Source organism: Plectrocnemia conspersa, unplaced genomic scaffold (assembly GCF_051122295.1).
Source record: "Plectrocnemia conspersa isolate PC_06_02 unplaced genomic scaffold, ASM5112229v1 ptg000011l, whole genome shotgun sequence".
NCBI classification, from domain to species: domain Eukaryota; kingdom Metazoa; phylum Arthropoda; class Insecta; order Trichoptera; family Polycentropodidae; genus Plectrocnemia; species Plectrocnemia conspersa.
In genome coordinates, this window is record NW_028277175.1 from 542,266 (window position 1) to 557,427 (window position 15,162).

The 15,162-nt window shown below is 51.3% G+C and overlaps 4 protein-coding genes and 1 pseudogene across 4 annotated transcripts; 4 read left to right on the forward strand and 1 right to left on the reverse strand.

Moving 5' to 3' along the window:
- The first annotated feature begins 1,147 nt into the window (after positions 1 to 1,147).
- LOC148229058 (uncharacterized) lies at positions 1,148 to 2,359 on the forward strand. The gene is made up of 2 exons (XM_088196956.1): positions 1,148 to 1,909; positions 2,196 to 2,359. The coding sequence occupies exons 1-2, from the start codon at positions 1,148 to 1,150 to the stop codon at positions 2,208 to 2,210; spliced, it is 777 nt and encodes a 258-aa protein (XP_088053082.1). The 3' UTR covers positions 2,211 to 2,359.
- A 2,317-nt stretch (positions 2,360 to 4,676) lies between these two features.
- Positions 4,677 to 6,770, forward strand: LOC148229059 (uncharacterized; annotated as a pseudogene).
- Positions 6,771 to 6,807: 37 nt separating this feature from the next.
- On the forward strand, positions 6,808 to 8,750 carry LOC148229060 (uncharacterized). Its single transcript, XM_088196955.1, has one exon. The coding sequence runs from the start codon at positions 6,927 to 6,929 to the stop codon at positions 8,151 to 8,153; it is 1,227 nt and encodes a 408-aa protein (XP_088053081.1). The 5' UTR covers positions 6,808 to 6,926; the 3' UTR covers positions 8,154 to 8,750.
- A 94-nt stretch (positions 8,751 to 8,844) lies between these two features.
- On the reverse strand, positions 8,845 to 10,562 carry LOC148229061 (uncharacterized). Its single transcript, XM_088196804.1, has 2 exons — positions 9,168 to 10,562; positions 8,845 to 8,922 (listed from the first exon to the last, which is right to left on the reverse strand). Exons 1-2 carry the CDS (start codon positions 10,560 to 10,562, stop codon positions 8,845 to 8,847), a joined length of 1,473 nt encoding a protein of 490 aa, XP_088052930.1.
- A 3,076-nt stretch (positions 10,563 to 13,638) lies between these two features.
- On the forward strand, positions 13,639 to 14,730 carry LOC148229062 (uncharacterized). Its single transcript, XM_088196808.1, has one exon. It carries the CDS (start codon positions 13,639 to 13,641, stop codon positions 14,728 to 14,730), a length of 1,092 nt encoding a protein of 363 aa, XP_088052934.1.
- Positions 14,731 to 15,162: the final 432 nt, after the last annotated feature.

The window sequence follows — 15,162 nt, forward strand, 5'->3', positions numbered from 1 at the left end:
CTTGGGCACGCCACACAATCGAGGAATAATATTTGAGGATTTTTGGCACGCGACCCCAAAAAGGTTCGCCATGCCTGACCTATGTCATCCATATCGCTTGAAGAAACACAGCTATGTAAAGGAATTACCGTTAGGACTTCGCCCTTGCCCTGTTGGGCCAAGAAGGTTACAGTTAGTTCCCCTTAGCTAGTATAACTAATATATATTTAAAAATCAACACAAATCAAATAAATATTTCAAATCTAGTGACTTAAACATATACTATAGTGTTAAACCCTTAATCCGCAATGCAGAGTGGCAACACTTGGCGGGCGTGCATTGCGATCGTGGGTTAGCGGGTGGGAGATCCAATGGCGCCCGCCATTCCAGACAGACGTGTGACCGGAGCTCAAGCCGACCTGACAAGCGACTACTACTCTACACATACATATATAAACAGAAAACTCTGTGTAACAATTCAGAAGTGGGATCGTGCTGATCGTGCTACTCGCGTGTGCTGAGAACCGGCTGCAGGAGTCTAACGGCGCATTTTGAATCTCGCGTGCTTTGTTGCTAACGACGCCACTACAAACAAGATGGCCGCCAACAAAGAAAACGTAAACAACGCCGCCGACGGAAGTAGCGGCCTGGGAAGAAGAGAAGCTCCCGGAACTAGCGGAACTAGCGGCGATGCGAGGAGGGGTGATCTTATTGAAAGGGGCGACCATGCAGGGAGAGGCGTCCCCGGAACTAGCGGTGATCTTGGCGGAAGGGGTGGCCCCGGAGTACAAGTAAGTCCTAATAAATCGTTGAATAGGGCTGTTAGCAGGTTCGTCCGCGAAGACATCCTCGAGATGGACGTGGAGTCGGGCTGCTTGTCGGACATCGCGGCGGAAATTCGGGCGGGAAGCGTGTCGGGAGACGAGGTCGACGCGTTGCAGATGCTCGAAGACCGGATAGTGCGCCGCCTCGAAGCAATCATTCGGCGGTCCGGAATCCCAGGTGCAGAGGGAAATGTCGAGCCGGCGGTGCCCGTTAGCGGTCCGGCGCAGGAAGTTATCCAGGCCTCCTCAATCGCGGGGCCCGGCATCGCAGGTTTCCGAGCGCCTATCGACATTGTGAAGCCGTTCGACCCGGACAACAAAAGCCTGCAGGTGGACCGATAGCGATGGTCGAGCAGATGGCTCTGGCGCATAATTGGACTGATTACGAAAAATCCTGCTTAATGCAGATGAAGTTGAAAGGGGCGGCCGAAGACTGGTATAGTCATCTTACGAAGTATAACCTCACTTGGGAAGAGTGGAAGACCAGCTTGCGGCGTACCTTCCCAAGGAGAGATGGCTTCGCGGCGACGTTGTTTCAAATGATTACGACGAAAAAGAAGGATGACGAGTCGATGACGACTTATTATAGGGAGAAGCTGGCGATGTGCAAGTGCTGCGACTTGACTGGCGCTAAGGCAGTGTCATGCATAATATTTGGACTGCCTGACGAGCTGCACGCGAATGCCTATGCCTGCGTCAGCGAGGACCCAGAAGATTTGTATAACAGGCTGCTGAGTGGTCTCGACGACTATAAGTCGCCGAAGTTCGTGGCCACTTATGCATCGCAGTCGTCCAGTTCTTCCGGAGAGAGGAAACTCACTAAGGCGAGGACCATCAGGGCGAGGAGTTATCACTCCAAACCGAAGCGAGCGAGGGCGGAGCCCGCAGCTGAGGAAGTCGAGGCGACGACTGAAAAGCGACTGGTCAGGTGCTACAATTGCCAGCAGTATGGCAATCACTTCAGCCGAGACTGCCCGAAACCTCGGATGCAACGGTGCATGCTGTGCGGCAAAGGCGGACACACCCATCGACAATGTAGGGTAAGAAACGTTTTAACTAAACGGCGACGAGACCCTAAGGAGAGGCGCACCGTCGATGTTAAACTGGTGAGTACTGATTTAGACCTTATATACAGAAAGAAGGGATGCGTGAATGGGAATGAAGTCAAAGTTTATATAGATACTGGATGTCAGCATAATTTGTTATCAGCGAATTGTGCCAATCGCTTGAAGCTGCAAATGGTACCACAGCTGACTCTCCTCAGAGGATTTGGTGGCGGAATTGGGAAAGCTGACAGCGTATCTACGTTTACTTTAACAATTGACGATATAGACTTGAGCATTGAGGCGTTGGTGACGCAATGCAATATTTCTAATGCGGATCTGATTATAGGTCAACCGGCGCTAGGGGAAGAAGGAGTATCACTGGTGGTACAGGGCGGCAAGGCGCTGCTGCTCAAGGAGGACGTCTCGAACATGCTGAAGAACATCTCGTTGGAGCCCGAGGACGTGAGACACAGGGTCCTCTTGTCAGAAGATGTGACGATACCGAACGGAGTGACCGAAATAGTAAACGTCATCATCGATGGGGCTCAGCCAGGCGAAGATTACGAGATGAGCACGAAAGTGTTCGAAGACGGCAGATCCTCAGTAGCCATCCCCAGTGGTATTCTACAGGCGGCGGAGAGAATAGGAGTGAAAGTCACCAACCTGGGCAGTGGAGAACTTAACTGGAAAGCAGGAAAATTGGTGGCGAGGGCGACCAGGTGCAGAGCTATACAACTAAAGGAGCCTTTGTTAGCTAAGACCACAACAACTGTAAGTACCATCATATCACTTAATAATTCGGACTTGGATGTGGGAAATATCGAGAATGAGGACATGGTGAAACTAGTCGAACTTCTCAAGGATAAGCTGAGCTGTTTCTCTTCCAGCGAGAGTGATTTAGGTTTGACTCACTTAAGCGAAATGGAAATTAAACTCACTAACGAGACGCCGGTGTATTATCGACCATACGCTCCACCCCTCAGCGCGACTGACCAATCAATGACAGAAATTGATCACGTATTGAATATTGTTTTTTTTTATTTCGATTATCTCGAAAAAAGCATTTCTTGAGTTGGCTTTTATTAATGCTTCACATATAATATTTGTGTTTTAAAGCAAAAGCATGTATGTTTAAATACTAACTTTCTCTTCCATTTCCAATTTTTCTTTTATAGTTGAAAAACCTTATACTTTTGAACATAGCGAATAAGTTGTGTGCTGAAGACAAGTATGTTTATTATGTTTGGTAGTTTTGATAAAAAATATTTTTTGGTTTATTAAGAAGTCTTATTAGTTGTGATGTTTTTTTATAGACTTATTATATATTTTATGTGTAATATTGTAGCGACTAGAATTTAACAACATGTGCTGCGGTGCGCGTGTCCTTCCCCATGGTCCCGCGCTCCGTCCACGTGCGTCCCTCCTGCACCCAGTGTTGCTACTACCCTTCTTCCCCCGCATCGGGGTTGCCATCACACCACACGCTCCCCTGATGTCCACATCACAACACAAAATCTTGAAACCGCGCAGGCCTCCTTCTGGTTCGTTGCACACGACTCCTCTCTGCTGCTGGCGGGTCCCTTTCGGTCTGCATTGGCTCTGCAGCCTCCGTTGTCTCGAACAGAGTTGTCAGATCCTGGTGATCCACTGGCAACTCTCCGGTGACCGACGTTGGCTGCTCCGGAACTCTGCGCAGGTCCAACACGTGTCTGGGCATTCCGTCCACGACGACGTTGTTCGTGGAAATGACGCTGTCGACGCGTCCTCTGGGCCACTCCGTCGTACAGCGCACCCCTGGCGGCTTCACGAAGACAACGTCTCCCGTTCGGAATGGGCACCCGTCCACGGGCTGCGTCGTCGCTGTCTTTGCTGCTGGATGGCGCCACTGATAAGCGAAAACAGCTGAAGATGGGGCGGTCTTTCCTCTCATTCCCTCTGATGCTAGATTATACCAGAATGCGGCCTGCAATGGTGATGTTCCGACAATTTTACATATATTTATGCATGGCCGAATAAAAGTGTGTTATGGCCGTGCGTGGTTTTTTGTGTATAAATAACCTGAAGGCGCCTCAGCTGTCACGGCGTATGGTCGTGCGTAAGCAAGGATTCTGAGGATGTAAACTCTGATAATAAAACATTTCTATGGTTAGAGGTGGTTAATTCCGTCGAGAGACGGTGGTCCTTCGAGAAGAAAAGACGGCCATCTCCAAAGGGGAGAGGTCGCAACATTTGGTCCTACGAGCCGGATGGACCACCAGCGCTTCGCTGAGGAAGCATTCGGGGCAGCAGCAGCTGAGAAACTGCGGGGCATCATAGGGAAGCAGCCGGGTCGAGAAGCTGCGCAGATGGACGAGAGGACATTTAGGTTAGTGGTTAGCCGTTCCCCACTTGTTATTTCCTAACCTCAAACTTTTCCCTCGAGTCAATATGTCGAAACGCGACATACTGAAGCGTTCTAGGCTGCAGTCGCAGCTTAAGCGATTTGCCGACGCTGTTGAGGGCTGCGTGTCGAGAGGAGACGCGTCGGGTCTTCAAGTACATCTTGATGACGTTGTGGATGTCTTAAGGACCTTCAGACAGGTCCAGGAGGACATCGAATGCACCATAGGTGAGGTGGACGATGAAGCTACCTCGGCGTTCGAAAGGGATTATTACAAAGCCATTTACGCCGCGAAAGAGTTAATAGTGCGATATGCACGGGGGCAACCCCCCCTCCCAACAGTCGCGCCGCCTACTAATGTTTCATTACCTGCCCTTCGGTTGCCTTCATTGTAACCACAAAGATTGGCCGCATTTCTCTAGCCTTTTTCTAAATATTGTTTGCCGAATGGCAAACATATCAGATGAAGAGAAAGTCCACTATTTGTTGACTTCGGTCAAGGGAGAAGCCGCTGAGGTCCTTCGCGGTATAGAGTCCGCAGGTCAGTCATTTGACTTCGCATGGGAGTTGTTGCGATCACGGTTCGACAACCCGAAAATTTTAGCCACTGAGCACTGGAGAGCACTGCTCAGTATTTCGACAGTTAGCGCCGGCTCCCATGTGGGGTTAAGGAAGCTGATCGATGCGGCTACGTTGCACGTAAGAGCACTGGAAGGTCTTGGGCTGCCAGTGCAGCATTGGGATTTTGTCCTAGTGCAGGTCATCGTGTCAAAATTGACAGTGGTGCTGTCCCGCGAATGGGAAGCGACAGCACTAACAATCAAATTGACAACGTTCGTAGCGTTGTTAACATTCCTAAAAACGAAACATCAAGTGTTGAAAAACACAATTATCCCGACTCAGGTCCCCATTAAGGAGCCTAAAGTTGTTCACCGAGTGAGTCATCAGCCGTTGCGCGAGGTATGTCCTCAGTGCAAGGGGACTCACAAGTTGGGTGAGTGCCCCAGTTTCAAACAATTGCATGTCCATAAAAGGTGGGTCATCGTGAAACGAAACGCACTATGTTTTAATTGCCTGCGGAAAGGTCATAGTGCTGGTAATTGCAGGGGCAGTTGCTGCTCAGTGTGTGCAAAAAGGCATCACTTTTTGCTCCATGAAGATAGGGATCAAGCAGAAGCTCTAAAAGCGACAATGTCCGCTGTAATCGCCTGCCGTCCAGGTCAAACCGGTAACGTAGTATCGCAAATAGCTTTACTTTCGACGGTAAAATGATCCATCCGGGGTCGAAATGATTCCACGCAAGTCTGCCGAGCCCTTCTTGACACTGGCGCTGAGACGAACCTTGTATCATGTGCACTGGTTGACAGGCTGGGTTTGAACATCCGCAAATCCAGCGCCAACATAGTGGGTGTAGCGGAGTCTGTGGCTGCTAGTCAAGGCTCTGTACAGCTAAAAATAGCGTCGAGGAAGGAAAAGCAGTGGTCGGTAATTGACGCTATGGTCATGCCGAAATTGACTGCAAAAATTCCAAGCATGGCCAACAGCAATGTACGTAGGGCCATCCCTAGATATATTCAACTGGCAGACAATGAATTTGACTTGCCGGGAGAGGTGGATGTGATCCTTAACGCAAGTTGGTTCTTTGAATCAATGCGCAGTGGGCGCAAAAGAATCGAACTTGAGGATGGGTCAGTAGTAATTCTGGCAAATTCCACATTTGGGTGGATAGTGTCAGGTAGCATCTTAGCACCGGCCGCTAAAGATCCTGCCTGCAATCTTAGCTTAGTGCAGATGAACAGGCAGTTAAAAAAGTTCTGGGAGCTCGAAGAGGTCAGTAATGACCTAAGAGCTAATCACAGCGACAAGTGCGAGGAAGAATTCAAGGGTTCAACAAGTCGTACAACGGAAGGTAGATTTGTTGTACGCCTTCCATTCAAAACCGATGACCGCACTTTGGGTGTATCATACGAGCCAGCGCTTAAGCGTTTCCTTGCTTTAGAGAGAAAGCTGGCGAAGTCTGTAAAGATTCGAGATGAGTATACTGACTTTCTTAAAGAGTATATCTCTCTTGGTCACATGTCTGAGCTTCCCACTGATCCGTCCATAAGGGACGAAGGTTACTACATTCCACACCATGCTGTGATAAAGGAAAGTAGCCTCACAACCAAGCTCCGAGTGGTTTTCGATGCATCGTTCAAGTCCAGCAACGGTGCCTCGCTCAATGATCTACTGATGGTTGGTCCAAAACTACAGCGGGATATTTTTGTCGTGTTGATTCGTTTTCGTCGGTTCACGTATGTCATTACGGCTGACATAGAGAAAATGTACCGGCAGGTTCAGGTTCACGCCTCCCATAGGAGATTTCAAAAAATCTTGTGGCGATCTGACCCACGCGACGACGTGAAATCGTTCCAGCTGAACACAGTAACGTACGGGACAGCTCCAGCTTCATTTTTGTCGGTGCGTTACCTGCATCAACTTGCAGCCGAGACAGAGGTTGATTTTCCTGCAGCTTCTGCAGTCATAAAAAATGATATCTAGCAGTCATAAAAAATGATTAAGGCATTACGGTCTCAAATTGACGTCATATTGAGAAAGGGTTGTTTCACCCTGAAAAAATGGCTGTCAAACGAGCCAAGGGTGATAAGCGATCTCAAGGAGGACGCAAAGGGGCAGATCTCTCACCATATCATTGAGATGAATGAGTCAACGACACTGGGAATGGGCTGGGAAACGAGAACAGATAGGTTCTTTTTTATGGCAGCATTCCCGGAGACAGTCCCAGTGACCAAAAGGGAGATCCTCAAGTCGATCGCACAAATTTTTGATCCACTGGGTCTCGTCGGTCCCGTTGTTGTAATATTAAAAATATACATGCAGCAGTTGTGGAAGGAGAAGCTTGGCTGGGATGATGAAATCCCCAGCTCTTTATTCAGCTCCTGGCAATTGTTGTACGGGGGCTTAAATGGCCTAAAGGCAATAGTTGCCTCACGCCATAGGTTTGCGCAGTGTCCGTCTAACATCAAATTGGTCGGATTCTGCGATGCATCCATCAAAGCATATCGGAACCGATCAATGATGAATGGCTATGTGTGTGTCTTTGTGTGTTTTGCGACAAAGGCAGTACACCTGGAGGTTGTCACGGGACTCACTACAAATGAGTTCATGAACACCTTGAGACGATTTATCGCGAGGAGGGGCAAACCTGCCGAGTTGCACTCCGATAATGCCACGAACTTTGTGGGAGCCTCTCGTCAGCTAGGAAGGCTTCTAAGATCTGCCAACTTCAAGGAAGTTCCGGCTTCGTTAGCTGAACAAGGGATTAAATGGAGATTCATACCACCACGGTCACCGCATTTTGGCGGTCTGTGGGAAGCGGCTGTCAAATCAGCCAAGCGACATCTGGTAAGGGTAGTGGGAAACGCGTCCTTAACATATGAGGCCTTCAGTACCGTCGTTGCGCAGATCGAGTCAGTATTAAATTCGCGTCCGCTCACTCCAAGTTCCAATGATCCAAATGACTTCATTCCATTGACTCCTGGTCATTTCCTTATCGGCGAGCCACTAACTGCATGTCCCCAGAAAAACGTGCACGACGTGCCGGAGTCACGGCTGTCTCAGTACAGACGTTTGCAACAGCTGGTGCAGCACTTCTGGGCCAGGTGGTCCAAGGAGTATGTGACATTGATGCAGCAGCGCAGCTTCAGATCGGGTTCCTCCAATCCTGACATTGGCGACATGGTGTTGTTGAGGGAGGACAATCTGCCTCCTCTTCAATGGCAACTTGGACGGGTGATCGGGCTGCAGCCAGGAGAAGATGGAGTTGTACGCGTTGTCTCGGTAAAAACGCCTAGCGGCATCATCAAACGTGCAGTCAGCAGGCTAGCACTCTTACCAGTGGAGCAGCAACAGGACACAGTGTAATAAAACAAATGAGCGTAAACATCGCTCAGGCGATGAAATTAGAAAATAGTGAGTAAACAAGTATCTTTTAAAAATAAGATACAAAGCTACTTGAAGGGTAGGGAGGAAAAAATGTTCCAAACATAAGTTTTTGCAATGTTTATATGTTACGATGTTTGTACGTATTATCTGTTCTGTATACTTGTGTATTATAATTTTTGTTTTGTATACTTTGGTATTGTTTTTCGGTTGGGAATACTCATGTGTTATAATTTCTGCGCCAATGTGGCAGAGTTTGTATTTAGCTGAGTGGCGAACCTTTTTGAATAGTTAATATAATTGTGTTCAGCCAACTGTTTTTCAATAAGTTTGTTCAACTAGTGTTTTGAAAGAACAATACTTCTCCCTTGTTCAAAGTATGTGCGTTCCTTTAAGGGGGGAGAATGTTCCGACAATTTTACATATATTTATGCATGGCCGAATAAAAGTGTGTTATGGCCGTGCGTGGTTTTTTGTGTATAAATAACCTGAAGGCGCCTCAGCTGTCACGGCGTATGGTCGTGCGTCAGCAAGGATTCTGAGAATGTAAACTCTGATAATAAAGCATTTCTATGGTTAGAGGTGTTTAATTCCGTCGAGAGACGGTGGTCCTTCGAGAAGAAAAGACGGCCATCTCCAAAGGGGAGAGGTCGCAACAGGTGAAATTCGGCTCCTAGCAGCGATTCGCTTCACCGTCCGGTGGTTCCTCTCTACAATACCGTTGCCTGCCGGTCTGTAGGCTGCCCGAAACCTGGAACACACGCCCCATCGGTCACACAGCTCTTGCACAAGGCGGGATCGAAACGCAGTGCCATTGTCCATGAGCAATTTTTGGGGCGGGCCGCGTTCCCGAAACACTTGCTCCAAGTTTTTCACAACACAATCACCACTCTCCCCAGCGACCTCCCGCCACACCGCAAATCTTCCCGGGCCACAATCCACTACCGTTAAGTACAGTGCCGTCCCATAGTGCGTGAAGTGCACTGCGAGTCTTACCCATGGATGCGACACTTCGAGGCTACCTTCTTCATGGGCTGCCGGCGCCGGGTCTATGGTAGTGCATCTTTCACATGCCCTGACGCATCTCTCGACCTCCGCTCGCGTAGTGTTCGTGTTCACCATGCGAGTTAGGTTTAATGTTCTGTCGACCCCCAGATGGTTCATTTGGTGAAGCTCGTCAACTGTGACCCCACAAATCGCAATCGTTTCACTTTTCACCCACTGTCTGTTCCCTCGGGTGAACACGTCAGCTTTGTTTTTCTCCGAAGGCACATACACTACCCGAACTATGAGACCGTACGCTTGCACAAGTTCCCCAACGAGGCCGAGACGTCGCCGCACCAACATCTCCGCCATTCCCGACACTTTAGGCCTCGACGCGTCCGACAATACAGAGTCAAGCCAACTCTTTACTGTGGCCGAATCCGTCATCACCTCTATGTCCTTCAGCCGCCATTTAGTCGCGAGGTTGATGCCTTTTATGACAGCTTCCAATTCAGCCGTGTTGATGTGGCTCGCGTCAGCTGGTTTCCTGAGCCATGCCCCGTCTTCTACCACAGCTCCTCCGATCTCGACCGCCGCGCCGAGTGCGATTGAACTCGCGTCGCACCAGACTCGACCTCTATTCGTATCCGGAACGTGCCACGGTCCTTTCACTGGGTCTTCTCGTTCAACACGCTCTACCACTTGCCGCAGCATCGCTGCTACTCTCTCGCTAACAGGCTCTCCCCAGGAACCAGCCCCGCACTCGCGCTTAAGGAAGCTGCAAGCGACCCTCAGCCAACCCCCCACTGGATAGTGGCCTGTGAGCTGTCCGCACAGGGAAAAAAGCTGCCTCCTCGTCAACCTCTCTGATACGGAGGGTATTTTATTGCCTCGGCGAAACTGCAGACATCCCATGCGGTCCTTGACGATGGCAAGACCTAACGCCCATCCGCCATCTAGCAATTCTGGTGGTTTAGCCTCCAACCCGAACCGTTTAAGATGTGCAACGACTTTGTCGCACGGCACGATGCTTTCGTCGACCAAAATGTCGTCCATGAACGCGTCTGTGGCACTTTCAATCATCTGGTCCTTTTTCAATACGAACTTCACGATCGCAGACATTATTTTTGGTGCACAATTCAGTCCGAACCCTAATCGCGTCAGTCTAAATGCGCGTCCCGCATATTGCACCTGCTGGAACTGCCACATCGACGCGTCCACATGAACTTGGAGGTAGGCTGATTTAAGATCAATTATCTTCGAGGCACCGTGCCTTCTCCGCCACCACCGCATCGCTTCGTCACACACCGCAACATCAGCTCCCGGGTGGCTTTCAACGTAGCCGTTCAGCTCGCGATAGTCGAGCACCGGCCTGACCTTTCCTTTGTTCCGCTGGATCACGGCCATCAAAGGCAAAAGTCCTTCACTGCGCGACGTCTCGCACGGCACCAACTATCCTTTCGAGATCCAAGAGCGAACCTACCGGTCGAAGTCTTCTTTCGCGTCAGGCTTTCCTGTACTTGCGTACTCTGAAACGCGATTCTTGAGAACGGGCTCCTCTCCAGCCTTCCATCGCCACTTCGCCGTCCACTTTTAACCGTCGAAAGTCGCTTCGAAGTCCCGATCCACGATTGTGCAGTTTTCCGCCTGCTCGGACGCCACCGCAGCTGCGATACGCTCGCTCGAGCCAGTCTCTGCTCGCCTTACTCCGACAGAAGAGAAATTCACGCCTCCTATCCCCACGATGAAGTCCATGCCTAGCACTGCGTCCGCCCCAGAAAACACATCTTCGAGAAGAAGACAACTGACCGTGATGACGGCCCCAAGGGCTTCGACAGTGACACTCGCTTCACCGGAACACTGTATCCTTGTACCGTCGACTGCGACCACGATTTTAGCCGAACTCGTCCTCGTCGAGCACAGGTTTGCGCGCACTATTGTCTTAGAGCAACCGGTGTCCGCGAGGGCTCGAACGCGCACTCCGTTGATACGCGCATCGATTATCGGCAGCGCCTTTAACATCGGTCGGAAGCTGGCGGCGCACCAGCCTATAGTCCGTTTCCCCGGGTCTTAACGTTCGCTCGACGTGGACACTTCCGGGCGACGTGTCCACGTTCACCGCACACCCAGCAGTCGAGAGCGTGAGTGGGGGTGAACGCGGGATTTCTACACTCGCGAACAAAATGGCCACCGCCGCACCGGTGGCATCTAACCGTCGTTCGAGCACGCGCACTCGCACTTTCGTGTCTCGCGACAATCGAGACCGTTTGGCGCGAATCTTCGTCAGCCTCTTCCGTCATTGTCACTCGCGCCCTCGCCACTATGTCCTTAAGCGGCGGCAACGTGGTCGCGCCCCCCACGAATGCTCGCAGGTCTCGCGACGCCCGCTCCGGAAGCCCTACAATGAAGTGGGTCGCCAACAGCGCGTCACTCTCTACCCCGACCTGGGCAGTCGCGCTCCAGTAGCCGAACCGAGCGGTAGTTCTCACAAGCTCCGAACGAGTCGACAACCAAAAGCGGACACACGGCACATTCTGGGTCAATCTTTGGCACAGAAGGGCCGCACTAACACCTGACCCCATCAAAACATCAATCGGCCCGACAAGAAACCGATAAGTATCGATTTGCTTCGGTGCACTTTTTGGCCCGACCGCCGGCAAAGCCGAGACCTTGCAGAAATTTACTTTGGTCCCCGAGACCCCTGCACCCCCCTAAAGGCACCCCAATAAATAGGGAAAAAAAACATAAATCGATTTACCGAACTTTCAAATCGATCCGACGACTGCGAGCCGAGATATAGTCGTCGGAGTTTAAAGTGAATCACCGTGTACTCACGCAGCTCGAGCGTGCATCGGCCCACGCTCGAACAGCAGACCCCCCCTCCCGCGCGCAAACGATCACCTCCTCCGCGCTCCAGCGAACGTCAACCAGTGGGAACCCCTTTTTTTTATTTATTTAAATTTTTTTTTTTTGTAAATTTTTTTTTTTTAATTATATATAAAAGCTCATAATGAGCAAAGCATCAGCCCCCCATAAAAAGGGGGCTGCCAAGGCCTCGGTTCCGAGACCGAAGACTGCAACACCCGCAGCCAATAAACATCCCTCTCGACACCGGTCACAACACCCGCGACACCGATCACAACACCCGAGACACTAAGGAAACCGATGGAAAAATCGAAACCAAAGGCCCCCTCTAGGGGAGCTCCCTCTACCTCGCGTCGCATGAGCTCCTCAAGCTCCTCCAGCTCTATCCAGGAGCTTATGGACTGCCTTTCGGCGCAGCCAACGCGTAAGCGGCAAACATCGCCCCCGTCGCCCCCCGCGAACAAAAAGCGCGTCAAAGAGGACTTTCCGGCCCTCACGCAGAAGCTGCATACAGAGGAGGCCTTGGAGCTTACAGCTCCCGAGACGAGCATTCTTGCCCAGTGCGAGAAGATCGTCTTGATCGCTCGGTCGTCCGACTGCCTCACAGCAGCTGCTCGTCAGAGTCTTACTCTGATAGCAGCGACAATTAAGTCCCTCCATGAGAAGGAAACCGAAAAAGCGGTCAAACCTTCTTCCCCCTCTAACGAGGGAGCAGAAACTAGACTGGCGTCAATCGATCAGTCTATTCGACGAATAGAGCGTCATTTTCAGCCGCAGCAGCCGACCACCGCAAGCCTCGTGAGAGAGCTGAGGGGGTCTCCACAAGCGCCGCAGCCCTCGCCGATGGCATACTCATCGGTCGTGAGACTCGTCCCTATCGGGGATAAAATCAAAACCTCCAAGGAGGCAATTGCGGCCTTTACGAAAGCCGTAAACCCCGCAGCTTCAAAGCTGCACGTAAAGAGGGTTCTACCGGCCGCGGGTAACGCGACCGGTATCTTGGTTGCAAACCGTTCCGAGGCCGAGAGAATCGTAGGATTCAACTCGGCCCTTGAGAAGGCCGGACTACGGGCCTCCCTTCAGGGTCTAAAGGACCCTCGTGTAATAATACACGACGTCCCGAACGACCCAGGAGACGTGACCGGCGAGTCGTTTCTCACCTCGATGTTTGCACAGAACATCGAGGGTGAGGTGCCTATAAGCAAAGCCGACTTTCTCAAGTCGGCTAAGCTTGTAACGAAACTGAAAACGCGAGCTAAGGACACCTCTCACGTCATCGTGTCCCTCCCGTCCTCATGTCGCGCCCAGCTGGTCAACAGCGGATTGATCTACATAGGATGAATGGCTCATCGTATCAGGGACCACTTTAGGGTCCTGAGGTGCTATAAATGCCACCTATACGGCCACTCAGCCAAATTCTGCAGAGCGCCTAAGGCCTCCTGCAACTGGTGCGGAAGCGGGGCGCACGATAGTGCGTCGTGCGCAAACCGCGACAAGCCAGCAAACTGCGACACCTGCTGCCGCCTTAGGCGACAGCACGAGACCCTCCCACACAGAACGGGAGACCAATGCTGCCCGGCCTTTAAGGCTGCCTTAGCAAGAGAGATGGCCAACACAAATGGCTAATCTTCCCCAGACAAATTTCAAGCTGCTCGTGGCACAGCAAAACCTCCGCAGATCGCGCGAAGCGACTGCGGAATTTGGTTACAGAGCCGTAGCCTTAGGTACCGACGTAGCACTCCTTCAGGAGCCATACGCCCCATTCGGAAGGACAATAGGCGTCGGCGCGAGGTGCAGGATATTCGAGATCCAACCCGCAGGAGCGTCGATAGTGGTCTTTAATCGCGACCTGTGCGTCACCTTTCTGAGTCAATACTCGGATCGGTGGCGCACCGTAATCCATCTTTCCGCACCGGGCATTGACTTGTACTGTATATCTGCGTACTTCAAGTACGGCGATCCTCCCGAGGGCCACATAAACGGACTCTCTCGAGCTGTCGACGCCCTTGCGGGACGCAACGTCGTCGTCGGCGCCGACCTTAACGCTCATTCCACTTTGTGGGGTGACACCTCACTTCGCGAGGATAGAAACTCCGTAAGGAACAATACAGTGGTGGACTTCATCCTCAGCAGCGGCCTAAGTGTCGCCAAGGGTGACCTACCCTCGATCCCGACGTTTTTTTCCTCGATCGGGGAATCGACCCCAGACGCGACGCTTTTCTCGCTCGCCAGCCCACTGGCAATATCAAACTGGAGAGTGCACGCGGAAGCGTGCCTCTCCGACCACAGGCTAATAACTTTTAACATAAATGAGAGCGCCCCCGCATCCGCAGAGCCGATAAGAGAAAACAAGAGCCTGTTGCCGAGGCGGTTCCGGTTCAGTAAAGCCAACTGGAAAAATTTTGAGGTCGATCTGTCAATCGAACTTGACAGAGCAGCCAAAAGATTGGGCCCGTGCCCCGATAGCAAAGCAGAGGCGCTCCAGATTGCAATTCTGTCGGCGGCCGACCTTAACATCCCGCGCAGTAAGCCCTGCGCACAGTTAAGAAAAATATTTCCGGAATGGTGGAACCCAGCTCTTTCGGGGGCCAGATGGGCATCGCGTAAATCATTTAGAATTTTTACAGAAGCAGTTAGAGCTCGAGGAAGCCGCAGAATCAACGATTCAACTCTTCCGGAAGACCCTTTCATCGCAATAAGAAGAGATTAGAGATCCGCGACAAATAATTACAAATCCCTTATTAGGTCCGCAAAGACGAAGCACTGGAGGGACTTCGTAACCAAGGAGAGCGCTGAAAACACCTGGGGCCCACACTACCGATGCGTCAAAATGTCGGACCGCACAGTGACGTCCCTTTCAGTCATCACCGACAAGCATGGCATATGTGCCATCGATTCCCGCCAGGCTGCCGACAACATCCTGAACGCCCTGCTGCCGGAAGATCCGGCTTTTGCAGACACCCAATCGCAAGCTATCACACGAGCACGATTTAACGAACCATCTGAGTCCCCCGAGTCCCCGCCAATCTCCGAAGTGGAGACGGAGGCTGCTCTCAAGCGCTTGCGGGCAAGGGCGTCTCCCGGCTTGGACTGCGTAACCAGTGATCTCATCAGGAAATCTTGGAAGGTCGCGGGCCCCATC